The 26,285-nt window shown below is 40.3% G+C and overlaps 1 protein-coding gene and 1 long non-coding RNA gene across 2 annotated transcripts in view; both read right to left on the bottom strand.

The window, feature by feature from the left end:
- Positions 1 to 411: 411 nt before the first annotated feature.
- Positions 412 to 2,461, bottom strand: LOC118495436. The gene is made up of 2 exons (XR_004897851.1): positions 968 to 2,461; positions 412 to 921 (listed from the first exon to the last, which is right to left on the bottom strand). It is a non-coding gene; the product is annotated as an uncharacterized LOC118495436 (long non-coding RNA).
- A 2,318-nt stretch (positions 2,462 to 4,779) lies between these two features.
- necab2 (N-terminal EF-hand calcium binding protein 2) overlaps positions 4,780 to 26,285 on the bottom strand; it is a 165,527-nt gene continuing 144,021 nt past the window's right edge. The window contains exons 10-13 of the mRNA XM_031309984.2: positions 15,209 to 15,321; positions 9,830 to 9,907; positions 8,710 to 8,801; positions 4,780 to 5,565 (exon numbers count right to left, since the gene is read on the bottom strand). Coding sequence (XP_031165844.1) covers positions 5,537 to 5,565; positions 8,710 to 8,801; positions 9,830 to 9,907; positions 15,209 to 15,321 — 312 coding nt within the window. The 3' untranslated portion in view covers positions 4,780 to 5,536. The remainder of the gene's footprint in view (positions 5,566 to 8,709; positions 8,802 to 9,829; positions 9,908 to 15,208; positions 15,322 to 26,285) is intronic.

Here is a 26,285-nt window from a genome sequence, read left to right as displayed (position 1 = left end):
GGAGCTGAAGGTCTTTGGCGATATCTTACGCACTAAAATGTTTTTACATTTACCCCTCACAAACCTGAGTGGCCTTGGTGCAGATTAAAAGGTGTTAAACGATCACTAATTATAACAACGCTAAAGCTACAGCCGACTTTAAAAGTAACTTAAAGAATTATAAAGTGAACTCTATAGGGAGCCAGGGTAATCCATCCAAGTGATGCAGAGATGTGGTTTCTGCTGCTGCATTCTGCAACTGCTGACCAAAGGCAAGATGATGGCACAGACAACAGCCTATGATAGGATAGTATATCAGATAAAATATGTTATTATTGATTTCTCCTACTGGAAACAGGAGAGGATTTAGGATAGGAGTACATCTAATGAATGTTTAACATCATGCTATTATCATATTGATATATTTTTTTAAATATTTGCATGAATAAACACCAAAAATGTTTAGTGTCTAAAGTGTCCGTCATCATGTCATTTTGATTGTTGGTAATTTGACATATAGCTAGTTAAACAGTTAAATGTCAAAAAAATAAGGCTTTTTTAGCTATTGATGGAAGGACTATTACGCAGGCTTAGCAATGCTAACCATGGCCCTTTGTACATTAACATAGCTGTGAACTTGTTAATGGTGTTGTCTGTGTTTGAGTCCTGAATTTTGACCCTCTCACTGTGTTTTCACTTTATTAAAGTTAATTGGGACATTTTGATCGCCTAGAAATGCCTATTCTGCGTTCTGCTAACTAAGCTTGCTAGCTACCGCTATCGTTAGTTGGTAACAAAAGGGAATGATTGCCAATTTTCTGTTCTGTTGTACATGCAGATGAATGGCAGCAGTATCCAGAGGTCAGTGCCTGCCAGTAAAACTGCTGGATAACTCGCTTCAGAAGTGTTGAAAATCGCCAACTTTGCCTCTTTAGCATTTAGCTTAGCGCAGCACAATTGCAACCAGAAACAACACTGGCTTGGCCACGTCATCCTCCCCAGCTCCACACTCTCGTCAAAAATCATTACATCCGGTTGCAAAAAAACATAATGGCGACGCCCGTATCGCCCAATTTTAGGTTTTAAAACGGCACCTCACAAACCAATGGCACCAACAAACGTCATGAATGCTACGTCCACTAACTTTATGTCCATGAGTCTAACGTGTTGAATGCATTTCCTTTCTCTTAAAACATTTGCAAAGCCATGTTTTTATATTTCAAACCGAACATTGTTTACATCCACAGCTTGCTAGCAGCCTTCATCTTATTTGCCTTTGTTGGTGCATTGAAACATTTCTTCGCGCTTTACCGCTACTTACTGTTGATCAGCAAAATAGCATGAAACCAGTGACAAGAATGTGTATCCTGTCGCCCGCACCATACAAACAGATCAGGGACCCTCTTGTAAAAACATTGCTCCATAGCACTACTAGTGGTCAAAAACTCCACAGGGTGCCTTTAACACAGACACTGAGAGATTAGCAGAGACATTTCACAGATAAAGCAGCAACGCCTTCGCATGCCTGTTCTATAAGCCTACTGTAAAACATAATTTTGTTACAGAATATGTAATTATGTTACAGAATATGTAATTATATTCAACACTTCCACATTCCACACAGTTCTGCCCTGCTCAATGCAGCCCAGCACGGTGCTAGATCAATATTAGTATCAGTGTAGCTGGATCCACACTCACTGCTACCACAGTACTGGCAGATGACAGACGGGCTGTCATTCACAGATAATAGAGAAAATAGACTCAACCGTGAGGTGGATGGCAAGATGGCACCTTTGAAAGTATAGAGCTATAAAGGAGTGAATCATCAACACATCTTTAACCAGATAAGCAGTAATACTATATATCTTTAAATACTCTCATCATACATAATAACCTCTAATATACTGTATCTTTAAGTCACAATATTCACTAATTTTATACATTGTGCTTTCTGAGCGAGAGTCTGATTGTATTACAGTGGTGGGTTTATAGTGGTGTTGGTGGGGGGTGAGGTTAGGTGAGGCGTCTTGGGTTGGGATTGGGTCTGGGTCTTTTGACCCGAATTAGACCACAGGTCATCCCAGAGTGAATGGATGGTTTCAGGTGAGATTTGTGCTAAAGATCAAGAACAATCAGAACAGATGCAGAGGTGAGTTAAGAACACGGGAATGGCCAAACACAGAAAATGTGGCAAAAATTAGACAAGACTTAACCTCCATTGATTCGGTTTGTTTACCTCTAATTATAGTTTTTCAGAGTAGGAAGGAAGGAAAGATTGCCAATTTAGCCAATTTGTAGTCACATGATCACCTTTATGTATACTTTACTGTAGAGGTCTCTATCTACTTATATGCATTTGGATTGTGGAAAGAAACTTAGGCCAATGTGAATTGTATGCACAGGAGTCAAAGATTGACCCTGATCTTCTTTTGTACGGTGAGCCACTTTACTGTCAAACAAGTTATGTTTTCGGCTCTGTCTGTCTGTCGGTCTGTCTGTCGGTCAGTCTGTCGGTCGGTCGGTCTGTCTGTCTGTCTGTCTGTCTGTCTGTCTGTCTGTCTGTCTGTCTGTCTGTCTGTCTGCCTGCCTGCCTGCCTGCCTGCCTGCCTGCCTGCCTGTCTGCCTGTCTGCCTGCCTGTCTGTCTGTCTGTCTGTCTGTCTGTCTGTCTGTCTATCTGTCTGTCTGTCTGTCAAAACAGGTGTTGCGTAATCTGATGCCACCAAACTGAAAGACTGCTATTGGGCTTTTCCCTGCTTACACATCAAAAAAGAAAGTCATCTTTTGAAAACCCTTAAAAGCTACTCTAGCATGTGGTGATGTTTAAGGCTTCACATTCAAAGTCACTCAGACGGGTTTATCTGTCTGAAGTTTCTGATGGTGGGTACTCTAATTCAAACAAACTGTTACAAGAAGCCACAGCGCCTAGAAAGCTACTGCCACTTCCACTCAGGAAAAAATTTGCACCATAGCACTAAAACATGTCAATAAATACAAATATAATCATAATAGAACATTTTCATATGTACAATCTATACTAGACTTACACAGCTAATATAAGCTACCCACCACCAATTCAGACAAGGAATACACCAACAGAAGGCAGAAATAAACAAACTTTAGCTGCATGGAGAACAGTGAGGTGCTGCCTTCATCTCTCTACTAAGTCTCTTCTGTCTCAAGGTAGCAGCAGACACTTGTCTAAGTCACAAATGATCCCTTGAGAGCAAAACCATCTGTTCATCTCAACTCTTAAATGACCCTGATGTCAATGTTTAAAGAGTCAACCCCAAAGTGTTTCATGACATAAAAGCTACATGAAGAAATCAATGTTGTCAATGTTTCTCTACGTGTGTGTCAATCAAAAATCATCTAGCATCTGCATACCCAAATATGTGTGAAGTGTGTCATGTTTTTATTGTTCAGGATAACTAACTGGCCCTCTCCTATTGGCTGGTCTTTGGTGCCAGGTAATGTCACCATCTGATGTACTGATATAATCATGATGTCTGGCTTCACACAGATTTGGGTTCAGGGTTTTGCTGCTCAGTAAAAACCTGTGCTGTGTTTACACATGCTAACTAAGCTTCTACCATCATAGACATTACTCCCACAGCAGCCATCGTCCATGAATGTACTCAAGGTGAGGAAACTCAACAAGCTCAAGCAACAAAACAAATGGATCTAAAAAGTCTGAAAGATGCAAGTAGGCATTTGAAACCTAAAGTTACGACTGTAACCCTGGTTCTCTGATAGAATGAGTGTGCACAGGACTATAATGCTGCGTTCCATTTACCTCGGAAGTCGGAGCAGGGATTGATGTCACACAACACAGTTGACCAGTACAACGTACGGAATAACCACTTTTTCACAGTGGGGTTTGCGCTAGCCAGGTTAGCCATTGTTAGCCATACCAGTTGATAATAACGCATTATGCTGTATTTTGTGCATACAAAGAGCGTAGCAACATGTCAACAGATAGAAGTTGGATAGGACTGCATGTACAATTGGTTTAATAAGACACAAATAAGACAGAAGTGCTATTATACTGTATAATACTACAGCTGTCACTGTTGTTGATGCATAGAGCAGCCAGCCATGTTGGATTTTGAGGTTGGCTTTGCTTGGGGTACTTGTGAGGTTCTCCGACTTTCCAAGTCGGAAATCAGACTTGAGGGGCATTCCATTTCAAATTTCCCACTGGGAACTCGTAAATTCCGACTTCCGAGTTCAAATAGAACGCACCATAACTATAGTGAGGTATTGAGGGAAGGCTCCCGTTCCCTCGTTAATGTATAGGAGAGTAGCACTATTCGTAGGAAAATACCTCAGTCAACCAGTCCACAGGTCAATACGGATTCTCTTTGAGATGGAAAATGTCTTTTATTTGTTATGAAGCACATTTAAAAGATGTCCGATATGTTATATCTTCCTTCCTTGTGTTATTCAGAGTCCTTCTTACCTTAAAAACCGGGTTTTGCAAAACAGGGGTTGTCATAAATTCCAGCTAATATGGCATTTGGCAACTGAATCTAGCAATGATGCTGCTGCCTTCAGGTCCATTTGGGAGAATCTCAAATTGACATTATGTGGTAGGCCTATGAATGGATATTGTAGGCTATGTATTAGGCTATTATAGGCCTATTGTATGAATACATTTGTATCTAGTTATTGAGCCAGCTCTAGCTAGCTCTTGTCCATATGAGTGCAGAAAATCTTAAACTACACATTTTGTAATTATTCATTCTAAAAACCCACTCACTGCTTACAAGGCCTTCATGGTTTTCACCATAATATATATATTTTTTGACACAACCCCAACTCATTTACTTAGACTCGGGAAAGTAAGTTTGACAGCGAGCTAGCTAGGGAGCTAGCTAACCTTCAAGCTAAGTACAAGCATTCAGTTTTCCTGAGATTGCGAGCTAATCTGGCAACTTGGTCTGTAGATAGTCCTCATTTACTCAACAAATTGATGGGAGTTCAGAATGGCTGATGTGAGAATAATGTCCAAAGCATTTGATCAGTTACAAGACAAAACAAAAATTTACTTTTTTAGAACACTGTATGTGGGATCAAATGTGGAATGAAATAACGGCTAACTAGATGAGCTACCTGTGGTCAACCCTAACAGGAGTGAAAAAAAAGCGCCACATCCACCAAATACTACCCCAAAACAGTAACTGCTACGTGAAAAACTCAAGGCCAGGGTCCTTGCTACATGACAAACTCCACTTCACAGTTGCTCAAAGCTACTTGAAACATGAACAAGACATAATCCAATATCTTGAGCCAGCAAACTACCATGGTGAGATGCAAACGCATTAGTAATCTCACACTGTTAAATGCACTGTTTGTTCAATTTTCACTGCAGTTGACACCATTCATTTGCACTGTGTAAACATGTACTTACAAAAAGAGTTGAGGAATGTGAGGGTTGAAAGAGGAGGGGTTTGGGGGTGTGAGAGTGGGGAGAGGGGGGGTTAGGGTTGGAGGGGGAGTTCAAGCGGAGGTGGGGAGTGTCCAGGAGTCGTGGCGTGTAGTTGTATATCTTCATTCTTAGTCCCTGTTCACACTGCACCAGGCGGCTGCAAACAGAGAGAGAGAAAGAGAGATGACAGGCAAGAAAGAGGTTAGAGAGAAAGACAGAGGTTTGAAAAGAAAATGAGGCCCAGAGGGGAGTACAGACAGAAAGACGTGTGAGAGAATGAGAGGAAAACAGATTGAATGGAGATGAGGAAGAAAGAAGTAAGAAGTAAGAGAGTAAGCGGGAAGAGGAGAGATGGATAAAAAACGTGAGTTAGACAAGAAAAAAGTACATATGGCAGTCTGCCAGGCATCACCAAGTCAAGTCAGTGACAGCCTGTGCCTCAGAGCATGGATGCATGCCAGTGTCGGCCGTTTTAAATGGTGCCAGGTTGCTTTAATTGTTCAGGATTCCTCTGAGCTTCTAGTAATACACGGCCAGCCTTACTGATTAAACACTAATTAGTTTGTCAGGATATGAGGAGACTGTATTATCATTCTGCTCGGCTCTGTAATTGTGTATTTTACAACATTTCCTGATTTTCTATTCACAACGGACTAACTTCTATGAAGGAGACTTGCATTTTTTATTTTTTTGAGACCAGATTCTACCCATGCAATGAGCTCTTCACAAGATGAATAACTTCTATTTTGTTCCATTGTTTTCTATTCAGTGCTGAAATATTTCATGATTTATCACCTACACTTTTGATAATTGGTTAATAATCTAAGTCATTTATCAAGAAAAACATGCACTGTTTTCAGCTTCTAATATGGAGGATTTCCTCTGTTTTATATCTTTGTTATTTTGAACATCTTTGGGTTTGGACTGTTGAGTGAACAAGCTATTTTAGGATACCATCTTGGGCTCTGACATTTTACAAATTAAACAATTAATCTAAAAGCAATCTGCTAATTAAGAATGTCCTACTTGAGGAAGATGAAGTTTATGACATGCTGGATTCTGCCGGAATATTATTATTCACACCTGAATGCTATGCAATTATGACGGGACCCACAGACAGGACAGGAGGCACACTGAAACTTAGAAGACTTTGAAGACTGGGTGCTGGATCCTTAATGTGGATAATAATATAGGTATAAAGGTAATTTGGACAGCATTCCAATTAAGGAAGCCCTTCTTCAGTGTGTTTCACAGAAAATCTCAAACAATACTACACAGGTGGGGTTTATTATACACAACCAGCACATCAACTACATCCCAACAGAGGGAGCCACAACATATCCAGACACAGTAAGTTACCAAATCAGAATGATAAGAAAAACATAATAATAATAAAAAAGAATGAATGAAATGAATACAATGAAATACAAACTTTTTTGAAATGAAAATACAGGGAAATTACCAATTCATATGAAACAAGCAAATGGAATCACCTCATTATAGCATTAGGAATGAGAGTGTTGACTCTGTCCAAATTCCATCCCTCTGTGGCATTTTTACTGTCTCAGTACCCATGTAGTGTAGTTCCCATCTGAAGGTGAATTTGTTTTTCACTGCCATCTACCAACTGTATTACCATGCAAAGCATTCTACTGTTCTCTATGTGGAAATAAAATAGGAATAACAAATCATCTGAGCTTGAGTGGGCCATATGTTTGAGTGAGTGATGCAATCATTAACCACGCCTGTGCCAGTGAGCTCTGGCTGCGCTATTGGCAGCCACCGGAGAGTCACTTGACCACTTGCAAAGTCAAGTCTGGGTATTGGAACAGATCCATTCTTACTTTTAGTCCCTAGTGTGGTTATCTCTCAACAGCACTCAATCCTACACTCCGCTAGACGGCCACCTTATTCTGTCTTATTCTACCTCTGATTGGCTTACCCTGGTATTCTTACCCTAACCAATCCCCACTCCCCATGCCTAAACCTAACTACGTCGACCATTCTAGCAGATCCAATTTAGGATCTACCCAAAATCAAGGCTGAAGCACAGGGGAGATCGCCCCTTTACAGTAGTAGCCTCCATGTATGGCGAATATATGGTCGTATGGAGGAGCTACGCAGAGCTTACGCCGTAGCCTACGTAAGTGGACTGAGGTTTAAACTTGTGCACTGGTGTCTGCATCGTTCTAGTGTATCTCTTTAAGAGAATAGCAGAGCCGGCATGTGAGTATGCTGGGGATCGTGTGGTAGAGAGATTGAGAGAGTGACGGGGATTAGCTTCAGAGTCGAGACTTTGGAGGCGAAGTGAGAGAAACAAAGTGTCTCCCCTGTGCTTTCTGACCACGGTCGGAAAAGCTGTAGCAGGAAAAGTTAACCCTCTCCTTCATTGTACGTTGTTTACGGAGAAGAACCCGGAAATGAGTAGGGGGAAATGCAACATGGACGAACCCTAACCCTATTGCGTAGGCTACGGCGTAGGGTACGGCGTAGGGTACGGCGTAGGGTACGGCGTATGGTGTGGCGTTTGGTGTGGTGTAGGGTACGGCGTATGGTGTGGCGTTGGGTGCGGCGTAGGGTGCGGCATAGGGTCTGGTCTTTGTGTTTTTACTGTGTTCTTTTTATGTTTTCTTGACTTGATTGTACAGCACTTGGGTATTAGTGTTTTTACTGTGTTCAGTGGGCTACGGCATAGGGTACGGTGTAAGGTAAGTCGTAGGGTAGGGCGTAGGGTAGGGCGTAGGCTACGGAGTAAGGTAGAGCATATGGTAGGGCGTAGGGTAGGGCGTAGGCTACGGCGTAGGGTAGGGCGTAGGGCGTAGGATACGGCGTAGGGTAGGGCGTAGGCTACGGCGTAGGGTGTGGCGTAAGGTCCTTATCTACGCGTAGCTACGCACGTAGCTACAGCGTAGATTTAACGCAGGACCATAAATTGGGCATGGGCTGGCCCCTACACTGCCTGTTTTTAAATCCTGTCTTAAAACACATCTTTATTCTCAGGCCTTTAACAAACTGTGATAGTTGCCTTTCTATATTATTTTTTATTTTGTCTTTTAAACTGGTCTTTGTGGTTTTACTGTGTTCTTTTTATGTTTTCTTGTCTTTAATTGTACAGCACTTAATTAATAAATACATTTGGATTGGATTGCATAATGCATCTGGCAAATGCCCACAACCTTTTCTCACATATTCCTCATGACAAGCAAAATTATCTCAATGGTAAAAACCACTGGCCTGCTCCTTTAATTGACGGTAAAAGTAATCATTGCAATGTTTTACCCTGGGGTATTTCACCACTGACCTGGCACGGCTACAGAGGACACGGCCTCCGGCTGGCACAGTGTGTCCACCTTCACATGCTGAAAGGCTTTGTTGGGGGCCGACTGGAGGTGCCTGGAAACAGAAGGGAGGGTGAGAGAGCACACACAAGCACATGCATGCACACTGCACAGCCGCTCACAAATGCCCGCGAGCACACATGGCCTCCAACCGCTTAGCACGGCCCTTAGCCTTTACTGCAAGAGTTGAAATATTAATGACAGTGGGATGCTGTGAGCGGTGGAGCATAAACTCAGATCAGCAGGCAGCTACATCAGCAACCTCCCCCCATGCCCAGCAACCAGCGCCATCACTAAATCATAATGACCTGACGGAACTCAAGTGCTTCAGCAACTCTGGACTGAGTGAGTGGCTGAAGAATGCTAATTAAATGTGGACGGAGGAATTCTTCCAACAGGCTCACAGCGGTAATGGAAGAAAAGTGAGCGCTCTCTTTATTTGGCAATCACCTATCGATGAAAAGAAAGGCAGGAAGAAACGACATGCTCAGCACCAAATAACTTTCAGGAGGAGTCAGAGTGCTGACTCAGGGGCTTTTTCAGAAACAAAATGAATGTCCACACTCAGTAATGACTTTAATACTTTTAAGGTGGATCCGTTGGAATGCAATGGGCCTTTCTCGACATTCACAGATGTTTTATTCTGCCTATTGATTTGGCTGCTCTTTGGCATTACAGCACAGGGGGGGAGCGAGAGGGTGGCTGCTGGGGCTCCAGCCCCGAATGTTTTCTCAAAAAAAAAACTTCAACTTTGTGTCATTTCCCCTCAGTCTATCTGACTGTACCGGCAAATCAATGGAGCAAAAGTTATTTTACTGGGGAAATATCGCCATTCATTCTGTGAACTCTACTAAAAATGTTCTGGATACAAACCCCCCCCCCCCCATGTCTGGCTCCGCCCCTGTTCCAGCAAGACTGCGACTTTAACTGCATTAAGGCTTTTCTAACAAGCTTGTTCACACAAAAACAAAAAAATTAATACTGGCATGAGTGACAGATATTAGCCAGGGGTTTAGGCTTAGGCTTAAGATTGAAATATTATTATTTTTAAGTATGTAAAGCCACATGTGATTGAAAACTCACCTCTTCCACTCCTCCTCTCCATCCCAGAACTCGTAGACGACAAAGGATAAACCGTCTGGCAGACGCACCGCAGTCACACTGGAACACAGACAGAGGAGAATGGCAATGAGGGGATAATAGAGGAGAGAAGTGAAGGGTGAGGAAGAGTTATGAGAGAATGGTGGGAGGAGGGAGGAAAGATGCAGAAATACAGTAGATTGATGGCATAAGTGAGGGAAAAGATAGATAAGACATAGCAGAAGAGAAAGGTGGGACAAGGAGTAAAAGAGAAGAAAGATGGAGAGGATATGAGGTAGTATTAGAAAGGGGAGGAAACATACATCATGGCAGGTGAACATTAAAGACAGTATTTAATTAAAAAAATAAACATTCACACAATAAAGATGAATTGTTTCCTCATCCTGCACAATATTGATGACACAGCACATAAACACCACAATGAGTGCTTGAAGATTGCATCCCATCTATAAAAATGAAACTTGCAATAATACCACGGAAAACAATGTGTGACCCGGTCAGTGCAAATGGGGGAAGTTGGACGTTATTGGCTGATTGTATAAGACACTTTAAATGGTACATTTTGCTGTAATGAACAACAACTCCATATTGCCTCAAGAAGAACATTAATGTGTTGAAGTATGGGTTCAACAAGGTGCTGGACATAATCCACAGGAGAATCTGTGTCCATGTTTACTTGACAGCGTCACTCGTCACAGCAGCTGCTGCATTTATGGGCTGCGGGGGTAAACTGGAACCACTGTCATGTTGGAACAATCTTGACACCTTGATAAAGTTTGTTATCTATGCAGGAAATGTCCATTTGACAAAAAGAAAAGCTTTAGTGCGTAACTTTTTTATATTAATGTATAACGTCCGTTACATTACGTCTCATAAATCAACGGCCATGGCAGTGGCAGGAAATACAACATCACATCTAAACCAAATGGTCAAGTTTTTAGTTTTTTTTCTTTAAGATAATTTTTGGGGCATTTTAGGCCTTTATTTTTTTAGGACAGCTGAAGACATGAAAGGGGAGAGAGAGGGGGAATCACATGTGACTGTATGTAAATATATTTGTGTGAAGAGTATGTATGTTTATGTATGTATGTATGTATGTATGTAAATGTATGTATATGTGTGTGTATGTACGTGTATGTATGAATGTCGATATATATCTGTATATGGATTGTACATTCAAAACACCAAATTGTATATAGTTACATGGGAGTGTTCCACAATACTAAGGGTCAGGAAGGGAAGTTAAAAATAAAAAAATAATATAATAATAATAATTAATTACTGAGCTATGGAAAAGGGGTAGGATTAAATAAGTGTATACTTCTTTTTACTCCTTTTCAGACATGTCTATGTTGGTTAATGTTTCTTATTGTTTATTGAATGTTTTGCTTATTTAACTTATTTGTACATTTCTTTTATGTTTTGTTTGGTTTATTTTTGATATGTCTGAAATAAATTTCTTTATTCAATCATTCATTCATTCATTCAGCAAAGGGACGCAGGTCAAAGTCAAACCCGTGGCCGCTGTTCCATTTAGAACAAGACTGTGGTTTGGGTTAAAATCAGATGTAACATCACTTCTGGTTAGGCACAGGACGCGGAAGATGACGTAGCTCCATTTGTTCTGTCAAATTTAAAAATAAATCACAGCTAATTTTTTTTTTTTTTAAATGGGTCTTCAACCCCGGTCTCCTGGGTGAAAGTCTTGTGTTTGTTTGACCCATCCCTCCTTATGTGGAAATGTGGCACTCTTAGACTTCGTCAGCTTACTTTCTGCTTTCATAACTAATACGGGCACTAGAGGGCGCTGCCATTATAGATGTAAATATAAGTCATAATTGCTGCTTGAACAAGCAAATTATGTGGCTGTTGTTCAGGGGAGGACAGTCTCTAAGTTTCATGCCATGGCTCACTACGGGGCTTTAATTGTATGGGACCAACTTTTCCATAATAGTGTGAGTCTGAGGCTCTACAGCACTTCATTACCAAAAAGATAACTCTGACCCTAAAATCTTTGCCATGTTCTACTTTCCAACATTTTCCATCCAGATGATTTTAGGATTATTTGATCCCTCTCTCTCGTATTACAAGATATACTGGCACGATTCTGTTGGGAGGTCACAAAATGTAGAGAACTGTATTGGAATGAGGTGGGTGCAAACATAAAACATATGGCTTTATTCTTTTGCTGCTTTTGGCATTGTTAAATGTTTTTGTCTCTAAATGTAGATACTGTGAAAACTTTCTCATCATAAGACCTTTTTCTACTGGTTCTTTCATAATCAGAAAGCCATTGCATGTATTCACACCACTTTAGTAGAGGGCTCTTTGGCACCAGTTACAGCTTTGAGTTTATGTGGATACTGTAAGCTTTTACACCCATTCTTCTTTGGAAAACTGCTCACGCTCTGTCAGGTTCCATGGGGATTGTGAGTGAATAAAAGTCCTCCCATAGATTCTGGGCTGGCATGAGGTCTGGACTCCTACTTGGCCCCTCCAGGGCATTATTGTACTTGTTTTTTTTTTTTTTTTTTAACTCATTTCTGTTTAGATTTGGTTGTTTGTCTTTGTCTAGAAAATAAAAGTATTTTGCAGCAAGTTTTCTCCCATGATTTTAGAGTCTGCTGCATGGTGCCACTGCTAGGCTTCATGGAGTGGATGGAGTGTTTCTGTTATGTGGTGTTTGAATTACACCAAACTGTTCAGTATGATTTCCAAAAAGCCCAGTTTTGCCTGAAATCACAACTGGTAACTGGCAGTTCTACAATGTGCACAATGTCTCCCATCCCACTCGTTGAACCCTTCAGACTGCCCAAAAGCCTTGTGGGGGCCTCCATCATTTGTGCTCTTACACACAGAGGTTTTGAAAACGTCCTGCAGATTTACAACTGTTCCATATATTTTTATTGTTATGACTGACCTTATTGGACTTTGAGGGATATTCACTGTTTTATCTGTGTCCACCACCTTATACGTACTTAGTTCCATAAAGTTGCCTCAGATTTGTTTGTTCCTTTGTCTTTATGATGAACAGTAGTTTTAGACTTTAGGAGACTAACTTGCAACAGATGCAGTATTCAGGCTATAGATAACACACAAATCATCTCCATTCAACTTATTACGCAACTTCTAAAAAAACAATTGGCTGCACCATTGATAACTTACAGTTAGGAAGTGAACACTAGGAAGTGAATCATTCATTTTGTGTTCTACTTCATTTAGATCTCTTTGTAGAGATGTGCTTTGAGTTTGACATTAAAGAGTATTTTTCTGTGATAGAAAACCCCCAAATACATCAGCTATGAATCAATGCTGTTAAACAATGAAATCCGTCAACAAAAGTCCAGCTTAGTGTTTAATCTTAAAGCTGCCATTATCAATATTTTTATTTTAACAACGGATCACATGACAACTTGTATGTGAAAGGGATTGCTCCTAGTGACGAGCCCATAGATTATTATCACCCGACTCTGCAGTCCTTCTTAACACTATTGAGTGTTTTAGCATCTTTTAGCTAATTGTTTTGGGTTTACTGCCCGCAACTTGACCGTGTTTTTTCTGTCTCACTACTCTCAGGGTGCTCGCACACTTGAACACTTCGCACTTCAACTTTAGTCCGTTTTAACCGAACCCTGGAGTGTTTCGTTGGATAGTCTGGTTCGTTTATGGTGGTGTGATAACTGTTCATCATGCCCACTGCTATTATTATTATGAATCATATTTTTGTATATCTGTATCTATTTTGTCTCTCCCCTCCCCCAAACCGGCACTGATCCGAGTTAATGATACTAGAGACTCGCGACTCATGAGTTAATTTAAAGAGTCGGGTGAAAGATCCGAGTGAGTCACGACTCAAACAGGTTTAGTAGGCAGAAGCCTGGTGGGACTCGTGGGAGAGAACCAGTTGCGTCAGTAAGTAGACTGGAAAGGCTGTTTTATTCACTTTAAACATCAGATGAAGTGATTATTTTCTCTAATAAAGATGATGCTGAGTCATTAAGAAATTAGTCACGACTAAAACAATTATGTATTTTTCCACGAGTCCGCTACATTAGCAGTTATAAAGTTACTTAGCTTGTTTGGTAGCTTGATGGATAGTTAATTAGCTAACTTGCTAATTCCACTCACCGTGCTTTCATGCTACAGAAAATAAGCCAAACACAGAGTCACTCATCTGGTGAGAGCGTTGTGCTTTTCTACACTATGACAAGAGTGTGTGAATGAAACATTAAGGTGTTAAACTTTTAGTGGCCGGCTGGCTAGCTAATTAGTTAGCTTGCTTGCTAGGAGGCTCAGTTCTCAGTTCAGCATCACCTGTATTAGAGAAAAGAATCACTTTATCCAATGTTTAAAGTGAATAAAACAGCTTTACCAGTCTCTTACTGGAGTTCCACATCTACACATATCCTCTACAAGTACACTTTTGGCTGTATTATATTTGTTCCCTTCAATAATTTCTCTTAAGAAATGTTATGTTTATTGTCTCCCCCATCTGTTAGATGAAATATATGCCCATGGATCCGCCCCAAATATAGGAAGTGAACCAAAAATTGTGCACATACTAGCCTGTAATTTAAATTATTTCAACCTTGCACACAATTTACAGACTTGTGATTTAACGGATTATAACTTTTGAACCACACATTGCTCATCTGTAACAACACATCATATTCTCTCTCTCTTATCAGGCCCCACCCTCTTTACTCGCTGTCTTGTCCGCTACTATTGCATAAATTTGGTGTTGCTCCAATATTCCTGAGACAGCGTGCAGAAAAAGCGCAGTGTGAATGCCAACCGAACCTTAAAAACTCAAATTACTTCAAACGTAATGAATATTAGGCAAATGCACTATGTATTCTGTGCTATATAGAGTTGTCGTATACCTCTGTCTCTGCCCCTCTTGCAGACGCTTTATCCCTAAATACAGACTGGTGGGTGTAACTATAATAAAAATAAAAGAAATGCAGTAGAGCCAGAACCTTGAAGTCTTGCCAAGGGCATATGCAGAGTATGACTATACAGACAGCATATTGAGTCTGGGATTTGAAGAAATCTCTCTGGATATTAGACTGCACCCTGAGGTTCCGAGTGGGTGGCATAGGAGATTTACAATACGCACAGTTTGTGTATATCAGACTATATTACAGGTACAATGCTATATGCATTGGGTATGCCGCATGATATTAGAATCTCGCTGATCCAAACCACCTGGGAGTTACAGCAGTTTTTTCTTTTTGTGTGTGTGTCTATGTGCAGGAACACCAAATAATACTGAGGTAATTGAGGTAGTATATGATAAAAGTGAGGAAAATAGTAAGGTCTTGACACTGAAACTCGAGCAAATATAAAGCAGAGACTTACTGAAAGCAGTCTCTCTGAGTGGAGACGTTCTTCAGGTACTGCTTCAGAGCCTCGCAAAAGTCGGCGAGCTTCTTCTGTGAAACCATCATTTCCTGACGAATCAGCAGCAAGGACTGCAGAGGAGGAGAGACACAGGGAGGTCAATTTTGGGATTAAATTTTTTTTTTTATATGAGTGTAAGCCATTGCGTTTGTTACAAGCAGACAGATATAAATACAAACACATACAACGTTCTGTATGAATCTTTACTTGACTTTTTGTTTGTCTTCATTGGCTGACATTTCTCATTTTATCTGAATGCAGCATAAACAATCTGCTTGGAAATATAGGAAATATTGGATAGGAGGACAACACAATGTTCTTCTACTAAATAAAACATCACATTCATTATTAATGTAGTCGGGTGGTGAATTTGTTGTAACACCCCCATCACATTTATTTCTGGTTTGTTTCAGTATGTATTTTGTGTTCTAAAAATTAAAGAAATGTACATATGTTTGTTTGTGTGCTGGCAAAAGGTCAATTTTTAGTTAGTTATGCCAGCCACTAGGTGGCGGTGTCACACGCCAAGAGTTGTGCGGTGTCTCTTGATCGCTCTCTTTTTCTTTCGGCTGATCAGGGAAGCGGCACAGTGGAGAATGAGTACATTGTGTGAAATAAATAGGTAAATATTGCATAACTGGTTAAAAACATGTATGTACAAAAGGTTAAAATTATATCTGTGTTCATCTGTTAACTGGATGATATGTTATAGAATTGACACTTGATGTGTATGTGCTATTGAGGTTTACCTGATTCTTTTTATAATGCGTTAAAAAATAAATTCTCTCTGCTGATTACTCACATCTGTATTCACTTTAGAATAGAAAAATAGAAATTTGAAGCAGGATGTTTTACATCCAATCACAGTAATGATGTGAACACATAAATCAGACAATGCACAGGCAGTGTCCTCTTTATCTGAGACCGAGACAAGTGCATAGATTCCGAGACGAGACCTTCCAAAAGTGATCTCGAGACTCAAAACCAAGATTGATCTCGAGGACTATAAACACTGATCACAGCAGCTTTATGATAGCATCTGCAGTTACCAGGGGCTTTGTGATACAGCTGCAAATCTGTTATTAATCTGTGACTGGGTGTTATTCATCCCCTACAGCTATCAAGCAATTTCTCTGATGTTGAATTGCAATGGGAGGGCATGAGGCAGTCCCCATCTCCTGCAGTTAAAAGCAAGATGTTCATAATCTCCAAAACCTATACAAATGTTTTGATGGACGCCTCCTGGGGACCCAGCAGTCGAAGATGCCTCAGACATCCAGTGACCTTTATGAGTTAGTGTGTGTGAGACAGAGATTGAACAGATCTTTAGCTGCAACATGTCTCCATTTCTTTTCCGTACAGTACCTCCCTTCACAGTTGCAGGTCTGTGTGTGCAAGTGATTGACGTTGTGCTGTACTATTTGAGCCTGCAGGATCATTTGCAATTATTTGTATACATCCCATCTATAACAAGAAGAACCAGAGGAGTGCTGCTGCATTGGCTTTGATCAGATACGATTAGCTGCTATCTTCAGGTTCTTATGTGCCATTCTTACTGTAGCTCACTACAGTACCATTAAAAATGAATCCACTATGACCTACATAACTCCAGCAGTGTCTCACTGAGACTTCCCAATACACATTCACGCACACTTATACACTCAAATATCACATCTTCTCCTCCTCCTTGTGCTTCTCTTCTCTCACTGTCCTCATTATGGGTCTCCTCTAGAATAAAGATGTGATTGATTTCTATTTATCGGTATGGAAACCACTGCTGCTCTGTCTCTGGATACCCTGTTGGTAACCACCGTTGGCTGTTTTTCACCACTGTCTGGTTCTGTTTCAATCTTCCACTCCTTGTCCCTGAAAAAAATATGACCTAATAATCTTTAAGATACTGGCAGTGACTGCAGACACAGGAAGTGTTGTTGCTCATATCAGATCATGCAGCTGTTGTGTAACTGGAAATAGCTTGTTGTAAAACATCCTAATAAGGGAGTCCTCTATATTTAGCAGATCTTAGCTACAGCATTTGCAGCTTGTTTACATGTAGGCTCTAAGTATTCAACACATCTGCAACCACTTGTGCGTAAATGTGTCTCTGTCACTTTGATTGTCTGTTTTATCGGCATGTAATGACTGTTTATCTCTTGACATCACTGTTTATCTGCTGCCATTAACTTAAATTGGTGTCACAAGGCAACATCATTTCTGCAACATTAAGCTGCAAGAATAAACATCTGGTTGTTCGTCCGTGATGATCCATGTTGTACATGTCTGTGTGTGTGTGTGTGTGTGTGTGTGTGTGTGTGTGTGTGTGTGTATGTGATTTATGAGGTAGTGTCTACAAGGGAGTGTACTGTATGTGTGAAGCACCCATAAAAGTAGTAGTAGAACCTGGCTTATAACCAGGTTCTAATCTGTTCTTAAGGTACAGACTACCTTAAGACATGAACAAACAAACAAACACACACACACACACACACACACACACACACACACACACACACACACACACACACACACACACACAATACACAATACACAATACACACAGACATCCTACTAACTCAATTAGAAACACTACATTGCCCAGCAGCCTCTGTTAATCTAACCACTACCACTCCATTAACCATCCTACCCCCCTGACCAAATCAGTACGATTACATGTTCTACCCTCCAACACTGTGGCCCTGCACAGGTGAAAAATCAGGATACGCTCACTCTCCGGCTCTGTTTGCACCGCACTGCTAACCTCTGTCTTAATGGTCAGCATCAAAGATACATCCATGAAGGTAACAAGCCACATGACCTTTGTTTACAGCCCAATAGAGATGCCACGGTGAGGACATTTTCACACTGGTTAATAAACTCGTGACTAGTGTTACCGGATAGATTTCACAATAAAAAAGTTATTCATCTGTGTCCACCAAAGTGTTTTTGTTTTTCTGAGGCCAGGGTAAAATGGGAGCACCGCAGTTATTATTATTATTATTTTTTTTTAAAAGATGATTTTTTTGGGCATTTTAGGCTTTTATTTTTATAGGAGATATAAGGACATGAAAGGGGAGAGAGAGGGGGAATGACACGCAGCAAAGGGCCGCAGGCCGGAGTCGAACCCACGGCCGCTGCTTCGAGGAGTAAACCCATATACATGGGCGTGCGCTCTACCCAGTGAGCCACTACCCAGTGAGCCAACCAGGCGCCGAGTGCCATAGTTTTACACTATTTTACAAATGCTAGCAGCCTGATGAGTTTGTGAAAGTTTGCAAAAGTTCACGAAAGTTTGCGAAAATTTAAAAATGTTCAACTTTTGGTAAAACACTGCGCTCTTCATTATCACTTTTTATTAACCAGCTGTCTAATTACAGTGGAGGAGGAGCTGAACTGTTTTCAGCTGGGAAGGCCCTCTCGCCTCCTGATCCTGCTACTCTGTGCTACGACTCTGCTGCTGCTGGACGGAGCAGACACTTGCCGTTTATAATTGTAGCGGCCGTCATCCGACTAAGTATTGATAAAAGGCTTAGTACTGATTTTAGAGATTAGAGTTTTTTTATTTGATGGACATGGTTGATGGTAGAGCAAACAATTATGTTATGGATGCAGAGATTGTAAGGCAAAAAGTTAAAGCTATAGTGTATAGTTTCTTGCTCCCCCATGAGGAACCCCCCCCCCCCATCTTCTAAACATAGCCTTACTGAGAAATACAGATAGTTGTGTGGAGGTGATAGTCTTAATTAGCTTTGTAGCAACTCATTTGGCAATGGCTTGAATGTAATGGACGTTCATAAATATCAAATAGTTATGCACTAATGCTTTAAGGCCAACTCAAATCTCCAACTCAAATCTTTATCATCAGAACAAATGCATTGTGAATGCTCCTCTAGATTAAATAGATATAAGACGTGTAGAGTTACAGTGGTGGGCATATGATTAAATGCAGTAAAATGAATTAAAACGTGAATCATCACTAAGGGACCGTTCGGTATTTATGAATTGGACCACTGGAGGAAAATAGGGGAGGGTCATGTCTTTTTATTCTGTGCTGAGGTGAGGGTCATCCAACATTTTTCAGTCCAGAGGGGGGGGTCACCCAACTTTTGTATTCATGAAACAGCAACATTTCAAAGTGGCTTGTTTGTTGCATATTTTTCCATGTAGCTCTCAGTCTCGGCCCTCCTTCGCTACCAGATGGGTTTGACCGCATACGTGGAGTTTGCTGGGGGCAAAGGGAGCTGCCCCCTGATGGCTGAAACGGGTAATTGCATTGTTTAAAAAATGAGTGGAATAATTCAATATGAATTACGGCATGATCAAACATAACACAAAATGACTAAATGGTGGTAGGTAATACATCCGATTTCATATACTGCCTTAGTAAAAAAAAATATTTCCTGGCTGACGATGGGAGCAGCAGGACGCAAAAAACGAAACTTACTGTTGCACTATGTCTGGACATCTTACCGTGCCAAGGTTGCAATAAATGTTTCCTAAATGCCACATTTGATGTCAGCTTACTATTTCATTGCGGGTTTTGTGTAGATTTTATAAGTTTATTCCACTTTGTTTAAACGGCGAAGAAGCCTAGTGACCAGCTAGTGACGAGCAACCAGTTTGTGTGTTGAATGTTAGGCTACCCAGAGTGCCTTGCTGAATGGTCTCAATATTTTATTGTTTTATTTCATGTGAATACTAGTTTACTAGAGGAGTAACTTAGTATTTGAAGTAATGCAGTAATGCAGGAAATGTGCATTTAGTTTCCATGCTTATTGTGTTTCCACAACAATGTTAGTGAGTAAATCTACTGAAATGGCCACCACACCATAACAGAGGAGTATGATGTGTAAGATGAGAATGCAGAGGTTTAGTCATGTATGTCATGGCTGTAAAAAAACATGGGAATCTGTATATCTTTGCCAAGCGCAAATCAGTACAGATAGTATTGATAAATTGCTGGGGAGGGTCATGCCTTTTTTCCAAAATGTTTTGGAGGGTCACAGAATTTGTTTTACTGGCGAGGGGAGGGTCATGTCTTTTTTGGCTAAAAGGTCCCAAAACTCCTACGGTGGCCCCTTAAATAAATAACGAACAGTCCCTAAACAGTGTAAGGGTGTGTGCGTTGGGATTTTCCCCCAAAGACCTACCAGTTTTGAAATATACCCAGACTCCTGTCAGAGGTATGCAGCTCATTACTTTATATTGTTGAAGAACTGCCTTGAGCTTTCAATATATATGATATAATGGATGTGCTCTGCCAGCTTCTGTTCAGCATGAGCATGAATGTATGTTGTCAGCAGGAACATATATCATGCTGCTGCTTCTTGCACCTATAGACCCGGGAAATGAATGCATGCATTGTGTGTGTGTGTGTGTGTTTATAGGGCACTATTGACTTTACAAGTCTGTCTGATTGGACAAACGACTGACTAGCACCATGTCATAAAGATTCGTGGAGCCTTGTTCTTAGGGTTGTATAAATATTGATTTCTGTCTTTTCCTGGGCTACATCAGCAATCTTCCACCTTGTTTTTTTTTCTATCTTCTGCTAATGCTTCGAAGGGCTGGATCCTGTCAACAGTGTCACATCATGCTTTTGACTTCACAAAAATAACTATTATAATATTGTCATAAGCATAGTGTTTACTTATACTGACTTTTTCATGATATGATATTAAAATTCTTCACTTGGAAATACATCACATCACAGACGCTAAAGATGCTCAAACTTCCATTTCATTGTGACTTTAAAGAAACCAGAAAGTAATATCTCAGACCCTAATGAAGGCAACATAGCTGAAAACAGTTGGGGAATAAAGCATATATTAAACCAGAGGTGCAAAGATTAATCGATTAATCGATTCGTTGTCAACTATTAAATTAATCGCCAACTATTTTGATAATTGATTAATCAGTTTGAGTCACTTTTATAAAAAAAAAAAAAAAAAAAAAAGATTTCTCTGATTGTTAAATGTGAATATGTTCTAGTTTCTTCTCTCCTCTGTGACAGTAAACTGAATATCTTTGAGTTGTGGACAAAACAAGACATTTGAGGACGTCATATTGGGCTTTGGGAAACACTGATCCACATTTTTCGCCATGTTTTGACATTTTATAGATCACTAATCGATTAATCGAGAAAATAATCGACGGATTAATCGACTATGAAAATAATCGTTAGTTGCAGCCCTATATTAAACTATATGAAGCCTTAGCGCAAGTTCAAGCAGGAAGACAAGGTTAGCCTATTACGTCATCACACTGAGGCTCCGCCTATCAACCGTTGATGATTTAATTGGGTTCTGTGCTTGGGCTTTCCTATCATCCAATAGTCATCTACTCTGAAGAATATCCAAACCACCCCACTTGATCTGCTGTCATTGCAGTCATGCTGCTTTGCAGCTTCGCCCCTCTCCTACTCTATATCCACGACGTTCCACTTCCGGGATTGCTCCGGATGTCATTCTTTTCAGCCAGATTACGTTACCTTCTGCTTTTTTTGTGTTATAATTCTAAACTCCAGGGTAAATCCAGACAGCTAGCTAGACTATCTGTCCAATCTGAGTTTTCTGTTGCACGACTAAAACAACTCTTGAACGTACACATGTTCCACCAAAATAAGTTCCTTCCTGAGGCTATTTTGCAGCGGCACCATGATTGGTTTAAAGAAATGCCAATAAACCAGAGCAAGTTTCTCTCCCATCCTGGAATGCTATGTGGACTAGCCAGACCTTCCTCCACAGCGCTTTGGAGGAAGGTCTGGCAAATCAAGACTACCCCTCTCCCAACCCACCACTACCAAGTGTCAAGACTCCGCCAAAGATCCTCTATACCAGTGGTTCCCAAAGTGGGGTCCATGGACCCCCAGTGGCCCTTGATGAGGTTCCAGGGTGTCGCCAGCCAAAAGGGGAACAAAAAAAATGTTTTTCTTAAATTTTCACTATAATTGTATCCATAAGTAGCACAATGACAGAATGTATGACTATTTTGGTCATGGGTTTCATACACTTTCTGTAATAAAACATCTAAACGCAGATGGGGGACCCTGGGGCAAAATCTTATCAAAGGGGGGTTCGTGGTCTAATTTTGTCAGTTTAGGGGTCCTTCCTGTGAAAAAGTTTGGGAACCACTGCTCTGTACTAAAGCGCATTTCAAGCAGCACCAATGGTATGAAACGGTACACACTTCCTGTCTCCTTAATGGGCGTGACCTCGTTTGAAAGTGTAGTGGACGTCGTGTGGATGGATAAAAAAGTTATATTTGTTTAATTTATTAATATTTTCTTTTTCAAAGGTTAGATATTTACACAGCTAAAAGACAGATTTAGCCTCACGGAGATTAGTTTTGTTAGGGCGTTCACCAACGTCAGCTGACGCTAGCTTATCTATGTTGCCAGATCTCGCAAGAGTTTAGTCCTAAAACAAAATCAGGTCTCAAACATAGCTCATTTTCTCCTGATGTGTCAGTCTGAAAAGGAGATATGTGCCTTGTGAAGAATGGCTCGAAATAATCGCTCATAATCTGTGTCCACGTTCACTTCTCCCATTAGAATCAATACACTCAGGACCTGCCACTAGTCTCCTAAAGAGGCATGGCCGTGGCGGAGCCCACGTGACTCAGATACAGGCTCCCTAGCGGGATCTCTGATTGGCTGCTTTTTTTGGGGCTCTGTCCCTATACATCTATCTAATTGAAAGGCTCAATGCCAACGTTTTTATCAAATTAAGATTCTGCATTCATGTTAACTTATGTCTTTCCTGAAATAAAATTGGGTGTGTATGCGTTGGAGCACAGCAGCCAGCGGTCTACCAGGGACACTTTTTGCTTATTTGCTCATCATGAACATCCACCATATATACAAGTTTTGTGTTTGTAGCATAATTTAAATGGCTGATGGCACTGTGAAAAATGTGTGCGGTCTATGTGTCCATGGGTGTCTCACGCAGAGTCATTTTTGATACAACCTCTGGGGGGCGCCAAAGTCAGAAATTTCACAATTGGTGGAACAGTCCATCAAATACTTGATGTACTATAGTAAGGACACATACTGATGTATACTGGCAAATGTCAGGGAGCTGAATGTTAAATGTAAATCATTTAAATACTGTCATGCTCTCTCTCTCTCTCTCTCTCTCTCTCTCTCTCTCTCTCTCTCTCTCTCTCTCTCTATATATATATATATATATATATATATATGCTTTTAATGGTATGAATGTCAGGTGAAAAATATTTCCAAAGCGGTAAGGATAATACAATTTAATTTTGATATGGGAAAACAAATACAATTTATTGAGTAAACTAAAATAAACAAATATATAAAAATTTAAAAAGTTGGAAAAAAACAAACATCTGTGTGTGTGTGTGTGTGTGTGTGTGTCATAGGTCTACTGTATATAATACTGTATATAAAGGTAATTATATTAGGTATTCCTCTCTCTCTCTCTCTCTCTCTCTCTCTCTCTCTCTCTCTCTCTCTCTCTCTCTCACACACATCTTTATGTAAATCCCAGAGTGAGGCTTTGAACTGACAACTGTATAAAATATGCAGAGATCATCACCATCTATTAAGGACACATGCATGCATACTTTATGCTAAACGTGTGTGTGATGTTATCCCACTGGGTGGGGATGTTATCCCACTGGGTATGAAAATGGGAGTAGGGGGGATATCACTCTAGCGTTACCATGGGAACTGGGAAATACCACATTCAGGTCTTCTTCTCACACCTCTCATTCTCGACCCCTCTTCTCCACACTTCCCTTTTCTGTGTATTTCCTATTAGGCCTTCCCTACACACTTCTCTTCATTGCTCCGGTTCTTGTTTTTGACATCTCAAGGCTCTGCAGCTTTTTCTCCTACAATCTACCACTGTCCTTAAATTATCCTTCTCTTATTTCCTCCTCTATACATCTCTTCCCTCATACTCGTTCTTCCTCCTTCTTCACCGTCACTGTCTCTCTTTCCTATCTTCACCCCTCCTCCCTCTCTTCCTCTCTCTTGACTCCCTCCTTCTTGCTCTGTGCTCAAGGAATCCCTCATTTATTCAAACGAAAAAGAACCCCTTCATTAATTCAGGGAGAATTTGAATATTTCTCCTTGGGCTGCAATAACAGATGTATAACTACAGTATGGTTTACAGAGCCTCGACCTGCTGACTGCAGCAGCAGGAGGAGGAGGAGGAGGAGGAGGAGGAGGAGGAGAAGAAGAAGAAGAAGAAGAAGAAATCTATCAAATAAAGTGGGACGCCTCTGTATGTGTGTGTGTGTGTGTGTGTGTGCATATGTATGTATGTATGTATGTATGTGTGTCTGTCTTTGGGGGTAAGGAAACCTGTATGTCACAGGCAGACACACCACACGCAGAATGCTTTACGGGGGGGGGTTTACTGGCCTTGACTCCAGTACACCAAACTAACTTTTCTTTACTTTTCTGGAGCATAAGCAGATTGCATACAGGAACATCGCAACTGTTGTGTAAGTTTGCCTCTAACTTTCACCACTTATAACTTATTACATTTTTAAATTTTTATAAAAGCAAATTATATGCCTATTACCAGGGTAAAACACAATTTGACTGACAAGTGATATTTGTGAAGTGCCACGCGGACAGTAATCAGCTGTTAGCATCCACAAACAAAAGCAACAACAAAATGAATGTAATGTCATTTGAACCTCCAGTTACAGCAGTAAATGGTAATGGTAATGGAACCAGACTAAGGTTGTAGTGTGCAGCTCCCTGATGTTATCATGTGTATTAAAGTTCCATCTCTGAGATTACTGCTGCAATTATAAATGGGCCAACTTGCCAGGTTAAATTAAGGTGAATGGCTGCACTGAACACTTTTATAATGTACTAATGCGCTGCGGGAATGCAGGTTCGCTCATTCATATTTTGCCTGATAAAACAACAGCAAATCTCACTGCTATTTATAGGGCAATTCCAGTAAGATGAATTCTTTACCTGCACAAATCAGTTACATACAAAATGAACATCCAAAAAGCTTCTGGAAACTTGTAAAACTAAATTTGATATGCTCCTCAAAACATTTTCACCTATCATATACCCTGTAATTCATTTTTATTCAATGGTACATATCGGTGTGTATACTCCACAAGTGCCACTCAAGTACTGTGCTTAAGTACAAATTTAAAGGTACTTGCACTTTACTTGAGTCTTTCCTTTTGATGCCACTTTCTACTTCTACTCCGCTACATTTCAGAGAGAAATATTGTACTATTTACTCCTCTACATTAATCTGACAGCTTAAGTTACTTTACAAATTAAGACAAAATATATGTAGTTTATAAAATACAATGTTTTATTATAAATTAAACCACCCGACCATATACACCAAGTCCAGCTGAAATGATTAGCCAATTAAACACAGAACTGTTTGGATCGTTTCCAGTTTCTAAGATTTTTCTGCATCGAGTACTTTTACTTTTAATTCTTTAAGTACATTTTCCTGATGATAATACTTTTACTTACGTAACATTTTAAGGACTAATGCAGGACTTGTACTTGTAACAGAGTATTTTTACAGTGCGGTATTAGTACTTTTACTTAAGTAAAGGATCTGAGTACTTCTTCTACCACTGCCATCAAGTTGGAAACCTCATAAAGAAGACAGAATAGAAATGGCAGCCGCTGCTGATGTCCTGATAATTTAATACAAGCTGAAATTTTTCCAAGAACAAATCCTTTATTTTTATTGCTGCCACCTTCGCTCAATTTTTTAATCTGTCTCTGCCTGACAACACACTCTGTGTAAGGCTGCATGTCTCTTTGTCACAATGATCCTCTCTCTCTCACACACACATAACTTACATAGCAGCTCCCTGTGAGCTATACTGATGCAACCTGATATCACTGTTCTGTAATGCTCTCTCCTCTGTCTCAGGACATGCACACAAATATTCCACTATTATTCCGAATATGACAATATTCCCAATTTGATACAGGTAATGTAAACAGCATATTGGAGTTTGATATTCCGAATAAGGCCCTTTTCCGAATTTAGCATTTTATGATTAA

The sequence above is a fragment of the Sander lucioperca genome, chromosome 7 (genome assembly GCF_008315115.2).
Source record: "Sander lucioperca isolate FBNREF2018 chromosome 7, SLUC_FBN_1.2, whole genome shotgun sequence".
In the NCBI taxonomy this organism is placed as follows: domain Eukaryota; kingdom Metazoa; phylum Chordata; class Actinopteri; order Perciformes; family Percidae; genus Sander; species Sander lucioperca.
Note: the sequence above shows the minus strand (reverse complement) of the source record. Positions and strands in the feature narration are given on the sequence as shown.